The following is a 25,742-nucleotide window of genomic DNA, read 5'->3' as shown; positions in this document are numbered from 1 at the left end:
AGAGGGTGTGTGTATATGTGTGTGTACCCAAGCTTTGCATCACTAATTCCTATTCCAGCCCTGCTGTATATGTAGAGCCAGATAGCACCAATGTGCAGGCTGCTGCAGGCCACGGCCATCTGGGCCTGGCCCCGGGCGACTATTCTTGATAGTGGGAGGGGGGGGTTGTTGGGACTGTTGTGATGGGGGGGTAGGTTGCAGGACAGTATTACATGATGTGTGGTGGGTGTGTGATTAGGAGGCAAGGTAGAGTAAATACACCCCTCCTCCTCTCTATCCGTCCGCCTCGTATGATGGAGAGAGGGGGGGACTGAACACACAGCTGTCCTCAGCCATTATCAGTGATGGATGAAGCCAGAGCAGAGCATCAATGGCATGCCCGGCGTTCACTCACTCGAATGTGTCAGCGTATTGGTGCGTGTGTGTCTTATTTAACTGCGTGTGTGTGTGTATGTGCATGCAAAAGGAGATAGAGGAAGGACAAAGAGAGGGAGAGTACGCAATGGCGTGCCAGGAATATCCCAATGACACAGATTAATCACTCACAGTGTTTTAGACAACAGAATGAGTGGAACAAAAGAAGAAATATGTGCTCAATACGTTTCCTGTAGTAAATCTTCCTGTTGTCTGATTGGATTTTGAGTGGGCAAAGTCTTATCAGAGCAGCTGCTCCAACTGCCAAGCCATTTTAGCTTCCTCTGACAGCTCTACCTGTAACATGGTGTGACAATGCAGCATATGCCCTTCAGTGGAGGGAAGATTTAGCTATAAGGACAAGCACTGAAAATTTCCCAGCCAGAATAAATCAATTTCTGTTTCCCTGACCCATGAATCCGCTCATGGGACCAGAGTAAATCCACCCAGTTTTTGCACGGAGTTCAGCTGGTGAACTTTGACACGCAAATTTGCAATGCTGACCAATAGCAAGTTGTCTTGAAAGTGTTGACCTGTGACAGGACAGAGAGCCCCAGTAGTCCAAAATGGAGGAAATTAGCGTAGCTTATTAGTGTTGTGCTGTACATTTTTATTTGATCCTCAGAGATTGCGACTGGTGAGCACTAGCATGCTTGCCTGATAATGTGTTAGCTTACAAGTTAGTTTACCAAGTAATCCAATGAGCCTGTAGGACTGCCAATTGTGAGTGTGCAGATTCATTATGTTGTATCACTTATTGGTGTGACCAGACCTTCATATGTGCTTGAAGGTTGGTCATTTTCCTTGCAGAACAACCTGAGAAATCCTGACCTTTCCTGTTTCCATATCGGTATTTTACATGGTCGTATCGGAGGACACTGGAAAGTGCTGGCGAGGCTGGGAGGAGGCACAGAATAAAGCATTTGTTTGATGTAGAATCCCAGATGGATGTTGAACGCTCCAGATAGTTCAGGCGTCTGATGATGACCAATGCACTGGTGAATTGTATCTGAAGTGTCTCTGTGTGGAGTTGGGGGGTGGGGGGGCGGCGATTTAAATCAAATCCAATGATGTTCTGTGCTCCCAGTTCACCAATTAAAGTAATCAATGCCACGCCTGAGTTGCCACAGCATCATGGCCCGTAGGCTGTTCTTTAGACCCTCGTTCACATCAGCCTTGTGGCTTGTGAGTACTGTTACCATATCCTTACAAGCGATAAATCCAGTCGTCCCTCTGAATCTAATTCTTCCATAATTAACCTTGTGTGTAATCCTGAGAGCTCGCTGACGGATGTCCAAAATGCTAACTCAATCCCCAGCCAAGGTTTCCCCTAATTTGATTAGTGTGCACTGACTCATATTCACACAATGCTGTCGTCTGACTCAACAGCTGTCAAATACAAGAGATGGGCATTAGCCACCAATTAAATATGCTAATATATTTCATCCTCTTAGATAGGCGAATTATGTGTCTGAATAGAGTGGATATGGGGCTAGTCAGTCATCCTGATTGGCCAAATTTTCGTCATTAATTAAAAGCTTCATTTCGTCAGGGTCAACTTGTCAGCACACACTCTTAAAGGACAGTAACAACTGCAGGGAGAGAGGGGAGTAGAAGTGGCGCAAGCTGGTTTAAACCAATCTAATAAGGGGCAGTGATTTGCATCTGTGTTGGGTCTGAGGAGCAGAAACAGGCTGGTGTTATTAAAATTGAGACTGGTGGTTCTGTCTGGAGCTCACTGATCCATCAGAGAGAAGTGACAGCCAGGCAGACAAGCTTGTAATGGACTGGTCATGGACCAAAGACCCACCAGACAATACGCTCGCACAAAGGCACGCGAAAAAAATACAGCGGTGAGCAGAGAGACTGCATACAAAAAATTAAATAAGCAAATGCTGGTACTTAATGGTTATAATGCTGACAAAAAGAGACAGAAGCATCTTTTATTCCCACTAAAAATTGACCATGACGCTTTAGTAGCTGTTGCTTTGTCTTACACACATCTATGATCTATTGTTTAAAATCCTTTTCACAAGTCCAGATATGCCACCTACTGACCTCCCTGTCTCTCCCTCTCCCAGTGGTGCTCAGATGAGCGCTGGTCCAACTGATAATGACGGGGGGATATTGAAAGACGAGTAACCCTGCCGTTTCCCTCTCTCTACGATTCATTAACCCGATTTCCACTGAGCTCTGTCCCACATGTGTCAGCGAGGTGCCTGCTGAGGATTCTGCCGCCCTGCCCCTTCCCCTGCCCCTGCCCCTGATCCTGGGCCTGGCCCCCGTCCTCTGCCCCATCGAACTCCAGCTCGGCATCAGACCGACAGATAACTGTCGATGAGCAAGGTCGCCCCCCTAAGTGTCGATAACCTTTCCATGTACGCTCTCTAGGCTCCTTTGCCAAAGAATTGCCTACTATTCGATCAATCCTCTGCTCTCCAAGCTTTAAGATTTCAAGGTGATAGTGTTACGTACTCATTTAGGCAGTTATTTCAAAATTACAGAGCAAAAAGCCTAGAGATTTTGAGATTTGGATCTTATCTTATATCAGCTAAGAGGCTTATATCAGCTAAGAGTAAAACCTGATAACTGATAGCACTACAAGGAACAGTCTTGAATGGCTTGTTGCTGTTGAATGAAACAGCAATAACATACATTTGAAATCAAAAGATTGTGTTTTAATGTTCATAAGTTGCATTTTAAATCAATAAGTATTGATATGATCAAATTAAGTGTTAGCTGTAGCTGAAAAGTTGATTATATGTGATTTTATTTCATTTTCAGTGTAGTTTGATGCAACAGAGAAAGATTGATTCATCACAGCTAATTCAAAATAACCGTGTTTGGTAAAGGAGGGAAAAAACAAAATAGACTTCATGGCTCACAGATACATGAAAAGAGAGGAAAAGAAGAGAGAATGGAAAATGAACAGTGGAATCGGTTGAGATTTTAGGTCAGTTCATTAATATTCATAGTAACTGTCATGCTGTTGTACTGTAAGGTGCGTTTATTACGCGCTTCTCATATGACTCCGAGCAGTGAGCTGTTTTTCTAAACTTCTGCCTGGGAATGAAAACAGATGCATGTTTAAAGTCAGAGCTGCGAGTTGTCGTTTCTTACTTTGGGTGTGGAGGCAGACTCTTGCTGAACAGGCAAAACGTGCCTCAACCGCCTCCAATACCTCAGTACATCCTGCTCTCGCCCCCGATCCAGGCCTTGTGCAAACCCCCCCAGGGGCATGCAGAGAGGGATTTGCAGTGTACACAGTCATTGTGAGGCTTCAGCACTGCCTGAGAGGGTCAGAGGATGAATGAATGGACTGATTGGACTGCTGGAGTCCACCAAGATATTTTTCACTTGTAAAACCAATCTATTTTTGTTTTGTTTTGAAAATATGTGCTCCTGAAATAGAAGTGAATGAAAAGGTAGATAAGCTACATGCTCTTATCCATACCATCTCAAATGGAACAACTGACGAAAACTACAAAAAATATGTTTTCTTTATGACTTTTTGGGTTTTATGGGTTTACCCTGGATCTCCCTTTAACCCACTCTTTCCCACCAATCACTGTCACCCTTCCTTGCAAGCATAAAGGTCAAAGGTCAGACCCGTCCAAGCTCACTGGCGATCAAACACAGCACTGATTCAGCCCCCACCCCAGGGGACCCCCAGATGACCATTTTAATCAACCGTTACATCACAAGGGAGCATGGAAATCGTCAGGGGCCTTCAGATACACACACAAATACGCATTCCCCCCCTTTTCAAGGCGAACTTTTGGTGACATATTGGTTGATAAAATTGAAGGGACCTTCTTGTTGTAGAGATTTGAAAAATGTAGTAGTCGAATGCGGCTCCATTCAGACACAAACACATTGATTGGTAAGTGTAAAACCTGCCAGGGAGTCTGAAAGGTCTGCACAGGCCCGAGGTGACACGGCTACTCCGCAGTGCTCCCTCAATCAATAAATCTCTCATTGAGTTTTTACCCCAGCGTGGGACAGTTTCTCGGCTGGCCATCCATTCAGCGGAGTGCTGAAGGTGCACGCAGAGGATGGTTTAGTTTAGACTAATTTGGTTTACAGGCAGACGGTGTTTATTGGACCAGAACACTATTTGTTATCTGTTTCCTCTGGAGGAGCAGTCATGAATCAATCTTGGTACAAATGTACAAACACAGAAGCGCCCTGGTGATTACTCCAAATAAACACACACACACACACACACACACACACACACACACAATGGGGATAAGTACACACATGCACGTGTACATATGCATAAACACGCATACACGGAGGGAGGTAGAGTGAGTGCACTCTACACACACACATACACACACACTCCTGCTTTAAAAGTCCAGTAATCACTTAAACGTGGAAGGTATTTTGAGTTGTGTTTCTGCGACAAATGTCCACTACATTAACAAGCTCTGCTGAAAGTCTGAATCCCAATATTTACAGTAGGCCACATTGTTCATACTGACCACAGTATATGCTTTATCTTGTAGCCCACCCATAATGCATCGAGGCTGTTGCATAGCAGTAATGAAATGCTGATGGTGGTACCCCTATAAATTGTGAAGTAACACAACAGTTAGTCACAGGCTTTTGATAAGTAACATGCGGCTGGAAGGTCACAGGTTCAGTCTGAGTTACAAGCAATTTTTTTCCATCCCTGTCAAAGTAAAAGTGACAACCTGGGACTGAATCCAGCCCAAACAATTGTCTGTGTGTGAGGCTCAGAGCTCTTACCTGGTCCAGAGATGGTGCACCATGGCTGCCACTGATCACCATACCTCAAAGGACAGGTTTGGTTTGTAGGACTGTGGATTTTCCCCACCATTTCTTACAATGTTGTCACTCTGTGAAGGAAGTACTTCAGACCCAGTATGGAAAGGTAGAATGAGCAAGTTGACCGAGAATATAGACTTGGAATTAGTGGTATCTAGGACCTGTAGATGGCTTTATTTGCTTGGTTTGGTATCATTCTGAGAGTTCTGTTTCACTCATACATAGGAGTGATGGAATGGGAATTTAGTCTTGTAAATTATCCTTAAAGAACACAACAGCAGCTGTCATGGTTCACATTTATGGCATCTAGCACTAATGGCACAAGATACTGTCCATGAAGATATGAGTCCAGCCAGGGGGAACCTTTGAATGTTATCCCTCATCTTGCTCTTAGCTCACCTGTTTTCATCTTGGCATGTTGCATGCACTTATTGTAATTTTTAAGTGTTATGTTTTCAATATTGTGAGAACCACAAGCAATGATTCATAAATGATTATTGCGTATGGATGGCTTCAGAGACTTCAGGTGCTGAAACTGCAAAATGTCAACACATGAAACCAATCTATAACTATCTATAATCTATAACTTGGTGCCACTATGAGTAAATGGGAAGTGGGAAAAAGATTATTTAGGAGTTTAAGTGAACTCACCCTTTAAATTTCACTTGTGTGCTTGGGCTGTGCTTTAGGTATTAACTGTATATTTTGTGGAGTTTTTGCAATTAGTATCCATGTTTTTTCATCTGATCTGTCTCTTCTAGTTTCTCTTAAACACTTTGTAAGTAATGGTTTGAAAAGTGCCATATAAATTACTTCCTGACAGCTAAGGTGTGCAACATGGTAATTAAGGTGGCTGACTGTTGATATCCAAACATGAAAGCCTGGAAACTAATGGCCTAATACGCTGTTAAACTGTAAACAGTGCGGCAGCTGACAGCAAGTTCAGGCTGGCTGAGGACACGCTTGTGGCTTTAACTGTTGGATGTCATGTTGTGTAGGAGCTCAGGCGCTGACAGACACATTGCGAGGACACTTGGCACAGCAGGCCAATTGCCAGAAACTTGCCTCAAAACAATGGCTTCAAAGAGACATGTAACTTACATAAGAGCGCAGCACTTACGTGATCAATGCCCGCATAACAATGGCATTCAGAATCAATATGGACTGAGGATGTGCCAGAGGAAAGGATGAATGAAGGAAGTGAATGGTTGTCAGTACAAATATATAATGCCAGTGGATGCATGTGGATTTAATGACTTCTGAAAGGTAAACTGTACTGGGTGAATTTGTTTTAATAATTAGTGCTTCCTAGAGGCTTTTCCCCTTCCTTCTACCAGTTCTATCTCCTATCGCAATCATTGCCTTTCTCTCACTTTTTATCTCTCTCTCTCTCTCTTTTCCTCTTTTGAGTTACTACTTTTTCATTCTTCTGGTAGGTGCTGTGTTGTGCAGCCAAGGCCGGTTCTTCCTCAGAACGCGCTCTTGAAAGGCTATTCATGGATTCTTCAATGAAACCCTATTACATTTGTGTGTGTGTGTGTGTGAGAGAGAGAGAGAGACAGAGAGGGGGAGAGAGAGAGGGAAAGAGAGACGAAGAAAGAAAAATAAAGAGAGGGAAAGGTATTCCGGGGGCCGTGCTACAGTACCATCTGTATGCAAATCTCCTCAGACTTTGGTAAACTTTGATCAAACACTAAGGCCTCCTTTTCTCTCCCTTTCCCTCCCTCTCCTCCTCCCTCCCTCCCTCTCCTGCCTCCCTGTCCACTATGTGCTCTGCAATTACTGTAGCTCCACAGCTCTTTGTCAGTGCTACATATTAGGAACTGCCCCCACCACCACCACCACACACACACACACACACACACACACACACACATATCCATGTTTTCTGCCCCAATACCCCTTGATACCCTCCTTGTATCGGGCTCTGCTTCTCTACCTACCCCAACCCCAACACACACCATTTCTGAGCACCTGCGGCCACACTGGACCCCACAACAGATGGTACAGCCCCTTCACACTCACTCACACACGCACACACACACACACACACACACACACACACACTCCCCTCACAGATAGCAGGGCTCTTGGCAAACAGAGCCCAGTGTGGCACATGGGTGACGGGCGTGCCTTTGTGCAGAGGTTGGGCACATTGCAGGCACACACACACACACACACACACAGCAGCCATTGTTTCCTCCATATGGGAAGGTTAACATGTTGAATACAGATCTGGTGTCCAACAGGACAATGGAAATGTTGTGGCAAGTGTTGTCAATTAATGACGGTGGCAATAAAGATCTCAAAACAGATGACAGACGCACAAACATGCGGGAAAAACACAAACATGCCACATTATCTCCTGTGTAGCTTTAATGGACATCCGTCAGTGGGGTGTAAGCCCATTAGAGTTGTGTTGTGTGTGTGTGTGTGTCTGTGTGTCTGTGTCTGGGCAGCTCCAGCCAGGCAGTCAGTGGGCAGAGGGATAATGGGTATTAATCAGGGAAAAGCCATGGCCATATGTCTGTTTTACGTAGGAGATGGCTACTCCCTGAACGTCAGCTCCTCTCTAAAACAATTAGCCTCATTTCAGAAAGTAGATACCTTCACTGTAGTTGAAGGGTGAGACCATGTGAGTGTGTGTGTGTGTGTGTCGGGGAGGTTGAAGAAGAGGAAGTGTGCATGTGTGCACAGCTGAGAAGTGTATGATTTTCTGTTTGTTTAACACAGGGAGCGTGGGCAGGAGATGTGGCACTGGACACTGTTACCATGTGTGTGTGTTTGGACGATATTGTACATGTGCTCTAGTGTGTTGGATTTCTTATGAAATGTCACAGTTAATCTTATTATCTGAAGAAAACTGCCTCTGTTGGCTGTCATATGTTGTTTTCCTTTCTTTCTTCTTTTTTTTTTTGTCACCAATTTTTCTGGGGGATGTTATTGTCCCTGAACTTGTTTTCATCCTATAACCAAGCAGGATAAGCCATTAGGCAGATGGTAAGGGGAAGTCCCATGAGAGGACGTGCACACACTCGCACACACACTCACACACACACACACACAAAGACAACGACAGACTCCTGTCCCATACACACACACACACACATACATGCGCAGTAAGTGTGCACAAAGACACCAGACCCCTGTTATGTAATCTACCAGTTCCACTCCCCCACCGAGAGGCTCAGTCTTGGGCTGTCTCAACTCCAAAACAAAGTCATCAGTCTTCATATAGCCCTGTCTCTTACATAGTGCACATACCTCTGGATCATTTGGATCCTACTCCTATAGTTGAATGGGGTCTAAAGTAGTCCAATATGAAGAGCATGGCACTGAAATAATGAAAATTAGAGCATTTGATTCATCTTGTAGTAGTGTAAAGCGTCTGCTGGGAAATATATGGGTTTTTGCTGAGGATGAAAGCCTGTCGTATGGTGCAGTGCAGCTTTCTTGGGTAAAAAGGATTAATCAAAGTCATAAACAATGTGTATTTTTATGTCCTGTTAATTCCCTTCTCTGCAAGTCTCTTTCTCTTTCCCTCTGTGAACACACTGTCGCTCTGAATGGCTACTCAGACCGTGGCAACAGATTTCTCTTTCAGCCATCTCCAGAGAACTGGCTGGCCAGACTCCTGAGTGGCACATATTTGGGCTAAGGCCCGGCACTGGAGTCATAGAGAGGAAGGAGGGGAGAGAGGGAGGAGAGAGGGGAGGAGGAGGTGAGGTTGAGGGGAGGAGAGGGAGGAGGAGGCCAGAGCCATGTGGCTGATGTTGGTAAACAGTATCCAGCCTTGTCCTGGCATCGCGGCAGGCAGCGCACAACGCCGGAGATATCAGGCGCCCGGGCCACACACAGACCGGGACAAAAGGTAGACACACATACAGACATTTGCATTCATACACGCACACACACACACATGCAGGCAGAAATACACAGACTACTAACAGACAAATAAAAGACTCACTCTCGGTGTCTGCCACTCAGCAGCTGCTCCAGTTTCCATGGCAACAGCCTGAACAATGTAGTAGGAAGAGCTGTGTTGGTGAGAGAGGGAAATAGAGAGAGGAGTGTGTGTGTGTGTGTGTGTGTGCTCCGGTGCACTTGAAGTGTGTGTGTGTAGGTGTGTGTGTGTGTGTGTGTGTGTGTGTGTGTGGGGTGGGTGTGGGTGGGTGTGAGAGGCTACAGAGGGGGAGGTAGCCGCAGGGTGCTGAGACAGAGAGGATTCAGAAGACACTCTCTTTATTTCTTTGTCAGGATGAGTCTTTGAGAGCAGCAAAAACAAATATGGAAATGGAAGAAGAACTGAAAAATAACCAGAGAGAGGGGCAGATGTGAACGGGTTAGAGGTGATGTCCACAGTTCTTAGCGACCACAAAAGAGCCACAGGGGCAAAGATGAGGATTTTATGATGTCTATTTATTTTTCAAAATGAGGTATTTCAAAGTGCTATGAGTTGCAGCACTAAATGTACATTTTAAAAATGAAAAAAACAAACATCTTATATCCGTTTACCCAGTTCTATGCACCCGATAGTTACAAATATAAACAAAAGAGAGGGAAAGAAAAAAGGCCAGGTACATAAGGATAGAACACATTTGCTGTACAAAAGAATTATTTGAGATAGAAGAAAAAAAACGACGAGATAAAGTGATATCTACCGAGAACTCATTTTCATACGAAAATATAAGTATCAAATTTAGTATGTATCAGGTTCACACTAAAAGCATAAAGGTGTGTAGAATTAGTAATATGATACAATACAAAGAAAAAGAAGAAAAAAACAATATATTGTTATATTACAAAGTTCATGACTCTCAAAAATCGAGGCCTTACAGTACTTTAAAATGTATATAAACTTCCAGTCTAGTTATTGGCAGCTTCCTGACATGTATAAAAAAAAACCAAGGACAAATTGTATTACAAAACAAGGCAGATCTGAGTGTATTTTGTCTGTACACTATTGTTATATACAAAAGTGTCGGCTAGCAAGGTGCACAGTTATACATCCACTGACTTGGTTTGAGCACCAGTGTGAGAGGAGTGAGAGAAAGAGAACCTGTAGTGGCATCGTCTATGTGACCCATAACGCCTCAGTCATCATAGTCTCTTCAGTTTTTTTTTGTTATTTTTGCAGTGGTGAAGGCAAAAGTTAAATGTGCACTGCTTCTTGTACGTGAACTCTCCAAGCAAAAGTGCCCTCCTAACACCTGTCCCTGTGGGAATCCCCTGATTCCAGGCTGGTGTCACAGTGAGTACAAAAAGAAACAAGATACAAATAGAAATGATATTTTTTTTTAAAAAAGAAAGAAACAGAGGAAGGGAAGACCAAAAAAAAGTGTGTCCTCACTCCTTCCTCAATCTTTTCTCTTTTTCATCTTTCCTCAATGTGACTGGATTGAAAAAGTAAACCCTTAACATTCTTAACGTCAACAAATGTGCAAAAAAAGTGGCGGCAGTGAAAGTCCGAGCATCCCTCCAGCAACAACCCCCACCTCCTCCTCCTCCTCCTCCTCCTCCTCCTCCTCCAGGTGTGTGTCGGCATCTGAAGATAAACGTCCTCTGAGATATTGTGTTTTTGTCTGTGCACATGTACAACAGATATGCAGGCCTGTGTGGCTGTGCTGAAGTGTACAGGCCTATTTGTGTGTGTTTCTCTGTGTGTGTGTGTGTGTGTGTATATCTAATTTCAGACAGACTGAGCTGAGACAGGAGGGTGGGGGGGTCATCCAGGGTTTATATGTGAGTGTTTCTGTGTTGTAGCGGTTGTCTGTTAGCGAGTCCTCGCCTGCTCCAGCCTGCGCATCAGCTGCTGCCTGCGGGCCTGGAGCCTGTCCTTCTCCTGCTGGAGCCTCATCTCCTCCGTCTCCAGCGAGCTCACGTACTCAGTGGCCTTCTTGAGGATCAGCACCTTCGCCGCCTTCTCGTTGTGCGCCAGCTCCGGCACGTGGTCGCGCAGCGTCAGGAAGCTGGAGCGCAGGTCGTTGCGGCGCTGGCGCTCAAGGATGTTGTGGTTGCGCCGGCGCTCGCTGTCCTCTGAGTCGGAACTGCCACGCGGGCTGCTGTCTCCGCCGGCGCTGCGCTTACTGCTGCTGCTGCTGCCGCTGCCGCTGCTGCTGCGCGCCCCCGACGTGCTGGTGACCGAGCTGCAGGACGTGGAGGAGGACGAGGAGATGGTTCTGGTGGGAGGTCTCGGTGCGTCTGACGTGGTCCTTTGCTTCTTTGGGGGCGGCGCGGGGTCGTCGTCTGAGGCGTACGGCGAGGGGGCCGCGTAGTTGTGCTGCTGCTGGTGGACCGAGCTCCTCTTCAGGATCAGCTCTTGAGGAGCCCGGCTGACAAACCGGCTCACCACGCCGGACCCTGAGACATTTCCTCTTGTATCTTGACTCTTGGGATGCACAGAGATGGTGACGGTGCCCGTCGCCATGGGTGACGCCTTGCTGATCGTGGAGCGCCTCTTCTCCACCGTCACCACATCAATCTCCTCCTCTTCCTCCTCTTCCTCCTCGTCCTCGTCTTCTTCTTCCTCCTCTCCTTCCTCATCATCATCTTCATCTTCCTCTTCTGGGAAAAGAAAACAGAGTGTGAGTGACTTAATCTCTCTGACACACCAAGCATCCCCACTATGTCATCAATGTGTACCGGCAGGTGACAGGTACGTACACGAGGGTGTATATATGCGAGTGAGATCAAGGAAGAGAGTGTGTGGGAGCAAGAGCGTTGCTCAACGCTGTTTGCATAAGCAGAAGCCTCTTAATGCTTAGTGTCAGTCACTCCTCAACTAATCTACTCTGCAGGCGTTGACACGTTCGGTTTCAGTGCTGAGCAGACAGGCTGGATTTCTGCCTTTCATTCTCTCCCCCTCCCTCAAAACTTCCCCCTAATCTTCTCCGGTGAGACCAGACAGTTTTAGTCTGATGCCTCCCGTCTATCAATGCAGCTCCAGTCAACGCTGACTGTGTTCGATAGCAGCAGAGGCGTTAGGAACTTTACCTTAACTTTGACCTCTGATGAAGTTCTTTTTTTTTTCCTTTTCTTTACAAGCTGAGATCTTCATCTTAATACCTGCGCCTGAAATCGAGCCCAGCAGCTGAGACTTATCAGGGCACTGGCTTCTTGGCTCTGAAGATGAGAGGGAGCGCGGCCAATCAGGAGGCGAGAGAGCGTGGGGCCCAGTTAAAATGCCTTTTGTGATAATGGCTCTCATTATCAGCTCAGGAGCATCTGAAGAGTGTGGCATTTTACAGCTTACAGTAACCCACTTCAGACACCGCTGCACCAGGATGCAGTCTCTCTCTCTCTCTCTCTCTCTCACACACACAGGCTGCTGGTGCTGCCATCAAAACAAAGCCTGGCACAGCTGGGTGGATGAGGGGGCGTGGCTGCCTTTGCCCACATGTGAGGCTGGGATTTGGCTCTTTTGGTGTTTCACTCTCTGAATGGAACAGCTCCTTTATTGGAGTTGGGAGGGGGATAAATAGAAGAAAGAGCGCAAAATCTCTCTGTCTGGGGAGATAAAATATTAGCCTAAAGCTAGAAGTAAAGTCTTCTCTCCAAGAGCACAATCCAACTATCTCCCTGCCACTGCTTTATATCTGCACAGCTGATTTATTTTGGAGTGCTGGGGGTCCCTTGTTCCTATGCCTTTAATGGGAAGACTGCCCTATCTATAGGGATTAATCTCCACTGTAACCTTTAAAGTCTGCGTCTCTTTGATGAGAAAGTAAAGAAACGCGTGGGACACACAGGAGGACGCGTCTTAACGCTGCGAGCGGCGGAAGCGCATTGGGGCGGTACCGCGGCGCAGGATGGCTGGGCGGCAGGCGATCATATCACCGCCCTCTTTTTTTTTTCCTCTCCCCCCTTTTTTTAAGCCTCGGAGCTGGAGCGGCGCCAGGGAGACAGCTGTCGAGATGCGAGCGCTTGTTCAAAGCTGTCACCCCCCTTCTAAAAAAGAGAGAGAGGGAGAGAAAGAGGCAGCCGGGCCCGTCCTCCTTTTTCTTCGCGGTGGAGGAGGTGTTTGGCAAGGGCCGGCTGACTCTGCCCTCTGTGCCAAGCTGGAGGCCTTTTGTACTACTGTTCCGCAGCGAAAACACGCTGATAAGGACTCGTGAGTGTTTGTTTAGGGAACTCATGGGCAGTAATAGATGGGAGATGAAGTCTTTGGGCGATTAAATACACACAGCGCTCATTTCCGAATCTCGAATCCAAACACACAGCCACTTCCTACATTATTTCTCAAACAAAACCGGAGCGAGTCAATCTTGATATCTAGCTTAAATGACTTTGTCGTAGTAAGTTATCCTACCTCGTGCCACTATAATGTGACATTTAGTCACGAGCTAAACACAGACTGTCTACAATAAGCGCCAGTTTCTCACCCACTGTGCGCAAATTGTCCATTAATCCATGCGTAATGAAAGCGGCACCGTGAACCGGACACCTTATCCTCTCATCACATTATTGAACACCTTTTCACACACACACATACACACACACACACCCCTCCTCCTACAACCTGGTCCTGGTGCAGTCAGTGGTATAAGTGTGTGTGTGTGTGTGTGTGTGTGTGTGTGTTGTCTTTTTGTTTGGCTCAGATGCCAACTGAGTTCAGTAAGGCACACAATTCCCCATTTTACTGCCATCTGCCGGATGAGGAGCCTGCTGATTACATAAACCTCGTTCACTGTGTCACTACTCCACTTTGTGTATGTGTGTGTGGCGTGGTGTGTGTGTGTGTGTGTGTGTGTGTGTATGTGTGCGCGTGGAATGTAACGAGGTAATCCGATTCTGGGCCAGTCATATGAACAAGCTCCAGTCAGTCCAATTAGGTAGGCTGCTTGTTTTGTATGAATAACAACAACAATAATAATAATGTGATATTTTAGTGTTAGAGTTTTCCTGTCATCAGAATTTCCTAACAGAACGGAAACAAAGGCTTTTAGCGCATCTTCATATTCTTACCGGAGTCACTGGAAGCGCTTCCGTGGGTTGTGGATGTGTTTACGGTCCCGGTTGAGTCTCTGCTGCCGTTCTTCTTGTTGACCGGGAAGGGGAAGACTACCGTGGGGTCCACGCACTCTGACACCGAGCTGCGGCTCACCACCTCCGGCGCCTTGACGCACACGTTCCTGCCCCCGGCCGCGACCGTGGAAATAGCCTTGCCGAGTTTCTCCGTGACCACCCGCTCCAGCTTTTCCCTGGCGGAGAAGCCGCTCCACATACAGTCCTGGATAATGATGCTGTTGGGGTTAGTAGTATCCAAAGCGGAGCCGAACAGGTCCACGTCGTCGGACGCTCCCCAGATATCATCCTCTGGCAGGAGCAGCAGCTCGGAAGCCCAGTCCAGAGGGTCCCCCAAGCCGAAACCCAGAGGGTCCGCTTCCGGGGAGGCGGTCGCCGGCTCCCCCGGTAGCGCGGCTCGGCTCGGGGAGAGGGGCGGAGTGGGCAACAACTCGAATTTCTTCCAGATGTCCTCCCCCGGTGGCGCAGAGTCGGGACCACAGAAGTAGAAGTCGTCCTCATCCGGGTAGAAACACGGTTGTAAGGAGTCAAACTCCAAATCGGAGTTTTTACTCATGATCGCCGGCATTCTATCCCACAATCGAAAAACCTGTGAAGGAACAAAAGATACTTTTTTAGCCTCCAGTGTGAGAGTGCGTCTCTCCCCATTCCCTCTCTCCACTGTCACACCTGAAAACTGCGCTGTAAGAAAGAGCTGGAGTCAAAGCCCACACACAGACACACAGTCTGCTCCACTAAATTCCACACTCACTCCTCTGTGGGGTTTAAAAAACCGCACAAATCTCTCAGGGAGAATGTGCGTAAATGTGACCGTGACGCACAAACTCTGCAAAACACACAAAAAAGACGCACTGGACTCAGCGCTCACTAAACATGTCAGAAAATGTAATCAGGACACCAAAAAAAAAACGCGTTTACAGAAATAAATAGAATAACAACAATCAACTCTTAACAGAGAGTGTGTTTTGTGTAGAAAAATGTGCAGAGAAAAATTTCCACATCTAACCTCTGAAATTAGAAGATGCTCACCTCGTCCTGACTCGGGATGATAACGTGCGAACCAATTCTTCTCGTATCTCGCAGTCACTAATACAGACACCAGGTTTTGTAGCAGTCATCTACTTTGGGAGCACAGACAGTCCTCTGACACACATTGTGGCTGGCTGCAGAGTGTTATACACTCAGTTCTGCGGGAGGAAAACAGACTCCTCCCCCCTCCCAGGGCTTGTTGAGGGGGGGAGGAGGAGGAGGAGGAGGAGGGGGTGGTACAGTCGGGCCATTGGGTTTTTTGATGCGGCGCGCGGGAGACAAGACTTGGCTGGGCTTGGGAGCTTTCTTTTTCAAGGTGAATCGAGAGAAATAGCCTAAACACACCGCGAGCGAGAGTGGAAAGCGAGGGAGGAAGGCGAAGAAGGAGAAGAAAAAAGGGGGCAAGTGAAAAAGAGAGGAGATGGGAAAGAAACAAAGGAGGGAACGAGAGAAAACAGAGAAAGTGACAGAGGAAGAGAGAAGGAATATGTATTATTGATAGCCTCAGGCAAACTAACCCCCTCCCTACATCTCTCCACTGGGATGTCAAACCCTGGATCAGCTATGAAACAGTCCAAGTAACCCAGGGGCTTGTTCTAGGTGATTTGATGTCTTGCTAGGGTTGCTCAAGGGCACTGCAGCAGACTGGATGCTGCTGCTGCTGACCCCCGGAGGCTTGAACCGTCCAGGTGAAGGGCAGTGTATCTATACCATCAACACAGATACCCCCCCCCCACCACCAAAAAAAAAAACAAAAAAAAAAAACAGACATACAGTACATTTATTTAATAGACATTAATAAAAACTATTTATGTTTCTTCCTGGAAGTATTTTAAAGGTTAAATTCGTGTATTTTGTTGAACTTTATGTCCAGGCTTAATTAGTCAAAATATAATTCTCTTATAATAAAATAATATTAACAACAATAACCATGTGTATATGTGTGTAAGAAAATAATAATACATCCGCCCAGCTCGTTATGCATATACACGTGAGTGTCATCAATCTAAAATGATGTGTGGAGATATGTTCCTGCACATTAAACCTCACTGTCCTTCTCTTGCTCTCCTGTAGAGCTCTGAATATCATTTTCTCTTTTGTCTGAGGGCCGGCAGCAGCAGCAGGATGAAAGGCTCACTGCGCCCTCACACGGACACAGAGAGAACTGCAGCAGACGCGCGCACCAAAGCCGAGCGAACTGACCCAGACAGACAAAGACATAAAAACTACAGAGTCGATTTTTTTTTCTCACCTCCAAAATGAAAGGAAGGAGGGGGAATAACCGCCACATAGAGAGAGAGAGAGAGAGAGAGAGAGAGAAAAGAAACTCCTCTTAAGGTTTAAGGAGCAGCGTTTCCTCAGACAATAAGCAGCGTAGGACGGAGCCGTTTTCAGCTGTCTCCGGAACGAGACAGGATCCGAGAAGAGCGTGTTACGTAACCGCAAGCGGTGGTTGTAGCCGGGAGTCATTCCCATTCCCTTTTTGTAATGACAGCTTAGGAGGAATGGCGCATCTGTAATTATGCGCGCAGCACAGGCGCGCGCGCGCACACACACACACACACACACACACGGTCCCTGATATTGACTTATTCAGGGAAAAACGTTGACAAAATGGATTCCGGTTGAACGCCAGCTGTGAGCAGGCAGAATGACAGCGTCCAGTTATTTTCAGTCACACAGTGGCAGATGATAAACAACAGTGTTTATTATCTTAAGGTGCATTTACCAGAAAATCTATACAGAGCAATTTCATTTCTTTGCTGGCTCATTTCAACACTTTTAATTGAAGAAATTCCTTTAATTTGATTATAAAATGTGTAAATTAATAAATAAAGATGTGACATCACGAGAGATCTGAGTTTTATGAATTTAAAAACAATACAATTCATTACCAGAAACATCCCTTTTAGTCCCTGAGCGTAGAAATATTGGAACTTTTTTTTCTCCTGAGAGGGGTTGAGTTCAAACAACTAGCGAAAAGTGAGAATCTGCAGCTGTTTAGTCCACAGAGTAGGAATAGCAGGGAGTTTCCTGGGACTTTCTAGCAGCTCCCAGGAACTGGGGAGATGGTTTGGGAGTCAAAAACTCCCCATAGGCTCTTGTCCGTCCACTCGTTTACTTTTTTTTTTCATACTACTTTTCAGCTCTGACCCTCCAGCAGCAGCAACAACAACAACAACAGCAGCAGCAGCAGCAGCTTCCTCCGCTGCGAAACAGGGCAGAGAGTGGGAGTGAGAACAGAAGGGAAAGTTGTTTTTTTGTCCAGTGCAGATTGAGTGAGGACAGGAAGCTGTGTACTGCGGCTTGTTTTCTGTGGAGCAGCACAGTAAACACTTAAGCAAAATAAGCACGAGTAGGGGAATATTGGCTTTATGCTGTTGTGGAGTGTGTTGGCAGAGAGGGAAAGACTGCAGTTCACACAAACTGCATTCACTCACTCACTGATTTGCACCAAAACAGCACAGATGTTGGTATGATCATTATGTCTGCTTATTGTTGATTTGTATTCTTATCAAGTCTCTTTTCCTACACCTACACACATGCAAGAAAAAAATGGAAAAACACACACTCCCTAGTTTACTACAGCTTATTGTATTATATTAGGATATTATTATTGCAATATGCAGCTCATCACACTGTGTCCCTCACTGAAGAGAGCCCTGCTCTCAGTGTGACTACCTGTGGATAAATAAACTCCATCAAAATAGACAGACTGGTCAGAGGAAGGACAACACTGGCGTCTTTGCCTGTTGTTTTTATGACAGTTATGGCATGCCCAGTCCTCCCTCCCACCATTCACCACTGGACCAGGACATGGATGGTTAAGCAATTAGGCCAGTTTTGATAAAAGATTCATAAGTCACCCCGGTGGATGGTGAAATGGTGAAAAGACGAGCATACTGTGGGTAAAATCTGCTGCAGTGACACGGAGACAGGCTGCGTTAGGTCAGAGAGCATGCACATCACATCAATATTTGAACTGTGTGTCACATCAGTGTGTGTGTGTGTGTGTGTGTGTGTGTGTGTGGCGGCTGTGTATGCTCTCACTGATGTCATTGTAAAAGGGACGCGGCTGACCAGGCTGGTAGATCATCACATCGCCTCAGCTCATCCGTGATATGGCAAATATTCAGTGAGAGGGCATCTTGTTTGCCTCATACTGACACTCTCTGTTCTCTGTTTGTGGTATGAATATAATATAATAGTCTTATATGGGCTAATGGAGCTCTGTCAACTCCTACACATTTAAGCACATCTCTATCAGTGTGTTGCCTACATCACAAACATATCACAAAACATATAGTTCTGAACATATAGTTCTGTGATATGTTTGTTTACAGTTGTATGGAGCTGTGCTCTATCTGTGCTTTATCAGATCAGTTTGTGTTCTCAGTTACATGGGGGTTATATTGTCCTCACATGGAGGTAGCGCATGACTTAAAAATAAGAAGTGTTACTATATAGATGCTCCTGAGTGAGACAGTGTCATAAATCTTATTAAGTGGCCAATTTTTAAACTTTTATATTGTCATTGTGAATTATATCCACATTTATAAAAAAAATCTAACATTATACACACGCATATAATTATAGAATATAGAATTTAAACATGTTCATATAAGATCATATAAATTTATTTATTTAGCTTTGTTGACTTTAGTGAAGCTCTGCAAACAAAATCTGCCACAACAAACTCAATACTTTTTTGTCATAATGCCCTGACAATATACTATACGTTGTAAAAGAATCTTTTGTTTTTATGCATTTAGACGCTTTATATGTAACACTTGTTTTGTCTTTAATTATTAGGTGATAACTTGTCCCTATATTTGAATTCAACAGCTTCATTTATGGTATGTATATGAACCTGAAGCTTGTTTAACAAGTTCATAGTTTCCTGTAGCAGCTCAGGGCGCTACACAGGGCTCACTCAGTCCTGCATATCTTTAATCATGTCCAGTCAGATTCCACAGTGGCATCTTCTCCTCAAACAAACCAGCTCCCAACAAGAGGCCATGTTTGTCCATGATCCGCGTAAGTACATTTCAGCTCCAGCGAAACCTTTCACCCCCCACCCCCCAACACACCTCATCCCAAACTAAACCAGGCGTTAACCTTATCCCTAAAGCCACTTAACAGCAACCCAATAAACATAAACAGTCACGGTTTTACCTTTTTTTTTCTTTTTCTTTTTTTTTTTTTTACATTAAGTCTTGGCACTTGGGTACTTTCTAGGGGTTAACATGTTATACTGTTGGATGTTCAGGAGACAGGAGATGTGCTCAATTCTGTTTGCAGTCTTTTTCTTGGCATTTTCAAAGTCATTCTGGTATATGGTTTTCTATGATTGCTCTTGCCACAAATTCAGGTTAGAACAGGTAGGATGCATGGAGGTTGTGGCTGATTTTCTTATTGATTTTCTGTCTTGCTCAGTGCCACTCTTCTAAAGTTGGAAGATGGTACCTGTTTTGTATCTAACTGTAACTGTATTAAAATCTGACCTGATGATTCAGGTAAAAAGAAGGTCTTTATTTTTCATCAGAGATGACTTCATCAAGATTTTGCAAGAGACTTTGGCCTTGTAAAGAAAAGCAGGAGCGAGTTGCAACAAAGCCCTGAGGAATTTGTGTGAGATCTTAAGAGCAATTCCTCAGTGAACAACCCCAGAAAAAACATTTTTCAACAATTATAAAGCTATTTTGAATATAAACCAGTATAACAAATATGTTCAGGAAAAAAAAAGTTTGTTTTCCCATGTCTATTTTTGGGGGACATTTTCCCACCACGTCTATTTCGGGAAGAATAAACTTGTCGAGGAAGTATTTTGGCCTTTTGATATTGGATTTTGAGTGCCTGAAGTGTGCCTATGCAAAGGAAGTGGAGTCTTTCTTGTCAGATCTTGCCCTCAAACTGTGTCTTAAGTCTGCCTGCAGGTCTACCTGTGCAATTAAACCAGCACATCAGATGATTCATTGAGCATATAAACACCACTTTTTCCACTTGAGTAATGCTTCTGAATGTTACCGCCAGGATCTCTGGTGCAATCCATTCCACCCAGGTTAATCTTTATTTTGTCACAATAGCAAATGCGTTTGGAGACGGTTGAAAATGGATATTAACTCACATTCCTCTTGGGAAAGATGTCTTCATATAGAGAAAGTAACAGAATATATTAGAGTAATGCATGTCCTATTTGGCAGGAAAGCTAATTTATATGGATGTATTTCATCAGTTAGACTATTAACTACTGTCAGCAAAGCCATTGTATCATCATAACCTCATGTAAATATATCGCAGAGTGAGCCAGAATATGGGTTGGCTTTGCTGATGTCATTGCTGTCAAGGAAGTACCTGATACATTAACTGGAAGAAGTGCTGTTACATACCAGTAGACCAGGTGGAGAATGCATTAAGAGATTTCACGCAGACAGAAACCAGGCATCCAGTCTGTGCGTGTGGGAGCTTTTTCAGAGATGGAAAGTGATATACGCCCCTTTGTTTTCCTCACCCTTTTGCTGAAGTGAAAGTATAGATAAGAAACTGATAATTGTATGAGGAGGGTAGTACATATATTCTGACAACAATAAGGCATTAGATTTTTTTTCTATACACATTACTTTTCATAGATTTCCTTCTAAAGTCCCATATTAATGATTTCTGTTTATTTATTCATTGGATTGATCAGTTGTAGCCTTCACCAGTTCCCATTAGAGCATAAAATGGGAGGTAATTGTGCATCACTGTTGTTGCATAGATCACATTACCAGTTATGGATCAAGTCATGACCATGAATCAATGAGCTTGGCCCTGAAGGTGAACAACATTAGGGAGGCCTGACGATCAACTGGAAATCAATATTGGTGATGGATTAACAGCACGGGCACTGGCAACATGATCCAGTTTGGTTTGATCTGCTCGGCCCGTATCGCAGTGAAACACAAAGCTCCTCCACCAGCTGGTCCAGAGTCAGTTGGACACTGTATCACAATGAAATATGTACCCTCACGGCTTCTCAACCCGCACCCCCCCCCACCCTTTTTCAAAAACCTCTCCTAACTCGCCCTGGGAAAAACGTTTACACGACTGTTTAAAGTGTCGCACGTAAATTTGGTTTACCCCTGACAGCTTTACAGGCCTATTGTTGCTCTTTGTGAAAAAAAATGGAGGTTTTGGTGAGTTTGCAGAGTCGTGAATCAGGAGAAGGAAGCCTTATTTGACTGATGTTGATGTGGGGGTCACAGAGCCACAACCTGTTATATAAACTCTGTTTTAATAATCCAATATCTATCTATCTATCTATCTATCTATCTATCTATCTATCTATCTATCACCCATCTGTAAATCTAATTAGCTTGCTTCCTTTAATGTGTGTGATCTCCTTGAAGTGTGTTTTTCTGATGGTGCAGCTGTCAATCACACAGAATTATCACAGACTCTGTAATACCCCTCAGCTCCTTGGAGTATCTCAGTGTCTTTCATTGTGTTGTTTATTGCGGCTGTTTTGTTTTACCCAGCATACGCTGCACCTACTCAGCGCCAGGCAGAAGACAGAGAAAGTGGAGCATTTAACAGCTAAATCCAGCAACAATAATGCTTATTCATCAAGTGGCTAGAAACATGACTCCAAATGAATCATGATATTGCTTCATGTTGGATCTGTAAATCAACTGTTTTCTAACAAATTTGCCATATAAACTTCAAAAGCAATTATATGTCAGTGTTGTGTTTTCAGCCTATTTCTGCTGCTCCTATGTGGCCATAGAATCAGTTATTGAAGTTTTAAGTCATTTAGGTTAAGGTTGGAGTGGATCATGCAGGTTAAAGATATAGTATGCTTTTAAAAACAGTTTAGTTGTGACCTTGTTGTTCTCATTTGTGTGCATATCAAACAAATATAGACTTTCCCTCTTATGTTATTTGCTAACAGATGTTGTGTTGAAAGGTAACAGCAAAACAGAACTGCACAAACGCCCTAAGTGACACATCCGTTTCATGACTGTGCAGGTGACCTCCCCTGACTAGTTTGGCGCAGCTGTTACTTAGTTTTGATTGAAGGTCCAGATAACACATAACACGTTGTGTATAATCATAACACGACCAGTGCGACGGGCTTGCTCGAGATTGAGAGCCGATGTGGGTTTGAGGGGAAGAAAAGGAGTGAGATAGCGTTACGCTAAGTGACTTGTTTATTATGATGAACACTGATGGAGACTTTGATACCCTTTGTTTGGATTTGTCTTCACCCCACACATGAGCACTGTATGTTCCGTAACGCCACCCTCACGTGTAACAGCAGGTATTTAATTCTTTCACTTCCTCTGACTTTTATCTGCATGTGTTCATATACACATAACCCACTGAACCAAACAAGCCCTTGGCCCTAGTGAACCCTGCAAAACCCTCCTGGAGGTCAGTGAGCGCTCTTTAGCATTCCCCCTCCTCCTTCCTCTGCCCGTCTTTATCTCCCTGCATTTGTTTTGATCCTCAGGGGTCATTAGCCAGACTAAATGTTTGTCTGCTCACAAAGGGAGATGGTTAATATGTTTCAACGCTTCCATTTGTCAGCTCTCTTGTCCCCGGCTGCACGGTGTGTGAAAGGGGACCTCAGCGTCTCAACTGGCATTTCAAGACTTACAAGCATTTCAGCACCTCCGGCAGGAGAGGCCTTCAGTGTATGCATTAACACGTGTGCATATGTGCGCCTAAATACACCTCTAGGGTTGGGTTCCCAGCCTCCTGGTCGATTTATCACACCTGACATCATCAGTGTGCAGTCTGGAGGAGAAAGAAAATAGAACTTTTCAGTTCTCGCAAACAAGCTCCATCCTGTCAGTTGGCTCCAGTCAGATTAGTATGACTTACGAGAATTGGGAAGGGGCTGAGGAGAGGAGAGGAGAAGACGAGAAAGGAGAGGCTCATTCAGTCCTGTAACAATAGTTAGAAGAAGGAAACCAAGGTTGTAAATTTGAGGCGAATGTTTGTGTTGACAGGAAGTGGTGTTGTTGGCACTGTTTTAGTGATATCACTGGTGATTTGCTGAACCCTGGCCTAAACAGGAAGTCAGCAGTAAAGAAAAATGGCCGTCCTAACAGTGTTCAGCTATCAGTAGGCAAAGGATCCATTTGTCTCTGTGTTGAGTGATTCTTTCCTCCTGTGCTGGACCCTCCTGTGGTATTCAGAGCTCCAGGTTCCGCTCATAATTTTAGCCTTCATGATGTGTCACGACCGTTGACACTGCATACGTGACCCAAATTTCTTTGTGTGGTGTGTGTTTGTGGGTTGCTATATATGTGTATAGATGTGTATGTTTATGCTGTGTAGATTTATGTGAGAAGGTACAGCTGTATAGATGTAAGGGTGGCTATATTATTGTATTCTAATAATTAAATCACTTTAATGTTGCAGTTGTTAAAGAAGGAGCTAATTTTACACACTTTATACACTGTTATGTATCTTGTAAGATTTTCCTGAGAGATCAATAAAGTCTTATCTTATCCCATAACAATACATAATATTTATTTAATCTGAATCTGCAAAGTAACTAGAAATGTAGAGGATAACCTACAATACAAACGACAATGAACTAATGAAAATGAAAAAACAAACTACTAATGAACTGGGAACTATATGATTATTAAAACAGAATTTATTGCACTTCTCACACTGCCTCTGTGTGCGTAGTTGTTAGATAGCATAAAGGTATATTACCTCTTGCCCAGTGTCAGCTGGGAATGGCTCCAGCCTCCCGTGACCCTCAAAGGATAAGCGGTATAGATAATGGATGTGTGGTATATTGTATAATAGATATTTTCACTTGTCATCATTACTAAATGAAGGCTGATTTCCATTTGGTTGCTTCAGTTTCAAGGTCTTGATGTTGTGCATGCTGGCTCACTGTCACGCTGTCATGACTCACTGGGACACTTGAATACATCAGAGCCATTGTTAATGTGTGTGTGTGTGTGTGTGTGTGTGTGTGCTTGGATAAATCTGTGGTGATTTAATATTTGGCAGAAAAGGAACAAGAAGTGTGTTAAAGAAGTATCACCTGTTGCTTGCTAATTAATGGCAAAGTCTGTGTTATTTGATTAGTTATATACTGTATACTGTATCGTGTGAAATTAAGCAGCTTGGGGAGGGTAAACATGCCAACAGGATGAAGTCATGAAACCTACTATGCTGACATTTAACACATGGATAGGACAAAAAAGAGGCTGTTAGAAAGAAAAAAAGAGGCATGATTACCTGAATTAATGAGTTGTGTCTAATGTATGTAATAAAGTAGAATGTGAATGTCTAGTTTGGTTCATCCCTTCAAAGGAGCAGCAGCACATACCAATGCCTGCTCATATTATGGGACGTGTGTGTGTTTAAACTCCTCGTTGTTAAAAGGCAGTTATGTTCCTAATGAGATGTAAATGACTACAGGAGGTGGTCTCCCTCTCACTCAATAGGACGCCTCTCCACCTTTGAAGTCCTGATTTTGGGGGTCCAAGAGTTGTCATAGTGATGCTCCCTTGTCCCTCTGACCGTCTCTAGGGGATCGGAGTATTGACAGGCATGTGGCACCCTCCTTCTCTTTCTCCTCTTCCCTCCCTCCCTCTCCTCTCCCATCATTCTCCCTCGAGCTTTCTCTCAAGAAAGCGCAAAGAAATCGGACAACCTGCCACATCAAGTGCCACAGTAGAACAGCACTGCTCTAAGCAGGAGATGTCAAGTCCCAGTAGTGTCAAATTCTCGGATTAAATCCTTTGTTCTGTGAAAACGTATGCAAAGCACTTTATATTTAGCTGCTTTTGTTTTGAAGGTGCGTTTTGATGTTTTTGGAGGTCAGACTGAAAGCCTGGGATATAAATAACTCATGCAGAGTACATGAGCAGAAGATAGTTAGTATGTAGCTCACAGTTACACATCCATCCGTGTGTGTGTGTGTGTGTGTGTGTGTGCATATTTAGTGACTTTGATTTTTGCCACAAAGGACGGTTGGTGGTGTTGAGGGGAGAAGAGCAGTGGGCATCGGGTTCAGTCTGACCACCAACAAGGTAATCTGCCAGACAGGCCGTGCCGCTCCATCTGTTCAGTCTGTGCATGTACGAATTAGTGTGTGTGTAGTGGCAATCGCAGACATGTCACCTTCCCGAGTCTGAAGCCGAAAACGCCCATCCTGTCGCAGGACACGTGGATAACGCGCACAGAAAGGCGCAAATGGCAGGGGGGGAAGCAGGGACAAAAACAGGCTGAGAGGTGGAGAAGTGTAAGAGGTTTATGAGGAAAAGAGGGAACGAGGAGAACAACACTCTGATCACAGGGACGCAGTGTTCCTACAGCCACCCTTGGCCCAGCAGATCGTCCCATTTTGTCATCATTGATCATGCTTGGCTGTCAATTGATGTGAATCTATTAGAATGGAAGGTCTTTGTGGATGAATTCCTGACAGCACCAGTAGCCTACAGGCCTGTGACCTTTTGTGCCCTCTG

At 44.7% G+C, this 25,742-nt stretch overlaps 1 protein-coding gene across 2 annotated transcripts; it reads right to left on the bottom strand.

Moving 5' to 3' along the window:
- Positions 1–9,606: 9,606 nt before the first annotated feature.
- On the bottom strand, positions 9,607–15,415 carry mycn (MYCN proto-oncogene, bHLH transcription factor). Of its 2 annotated transcripts, none has more exons than XM_018676000.2 (3): positions 15,239–15,415; positions 14,173–14,821; positions 9,607–11,772 (listed from the first exon to the last, which is right to left on the bottom strand). In XM_018676000.2, exons 2-3 carry the CDS (start codon positions 14,798–14,800, stop codon positions 10,982–10,984), a joined length of 1,419 nt encoding a protein of 472 aa, XP_018531516.1. In that variant the 5' UTR covers positions 14,801–14,821; positions 15,239–15,415; the 3' UTR covers positions 9,607–10,981. The 2 variants fall into 2 exon arrangements, with proteins under 2 accessions (XP_018531516.1, XP_018531515.1); XM_018675999.2 differs by having other exon boundaries at positions 15,262–15,412.
- Positions 15,416–25,742: the final 10,327 nt, after the last annotated feature.

The sequence above is a fragment of the Lates calcarifer genome, linkage group LG7_1, assembly GCF_001640805.2.
Source record: "Lates calcarifer isolate ASB-BC8 linkage group LG7_1, TLL_Latcal_v3, whole genome shotgun sequence".
Lineage (NCBI taxonomy): Eukaryota > Metazoa > Chordata > Actinopteri > Centropomidae > Lates > Lates calcarifer.
The sequence above is the reverse complement of the archived record's forward strand: the minus strand, read 5'-3'. Positions and strand labels throughout refer to the sequence as shown.

Coding starts and splice junctions, on each gene's coding strand:
- mycn (XM_018676000.2), bottom strand. CDS start 14,800: ATGCCGGCGATCATGAGTAAAAACTCCGATTTGGAGTTTGACTCCTTA. Junction 11,773..14,172: donor AAGCGCTTCCAGTGACTCCG/GTAAGAATATGA, acceptor TTCTTTTCCCAG/AAGAGGAAGATGAAGATGAT.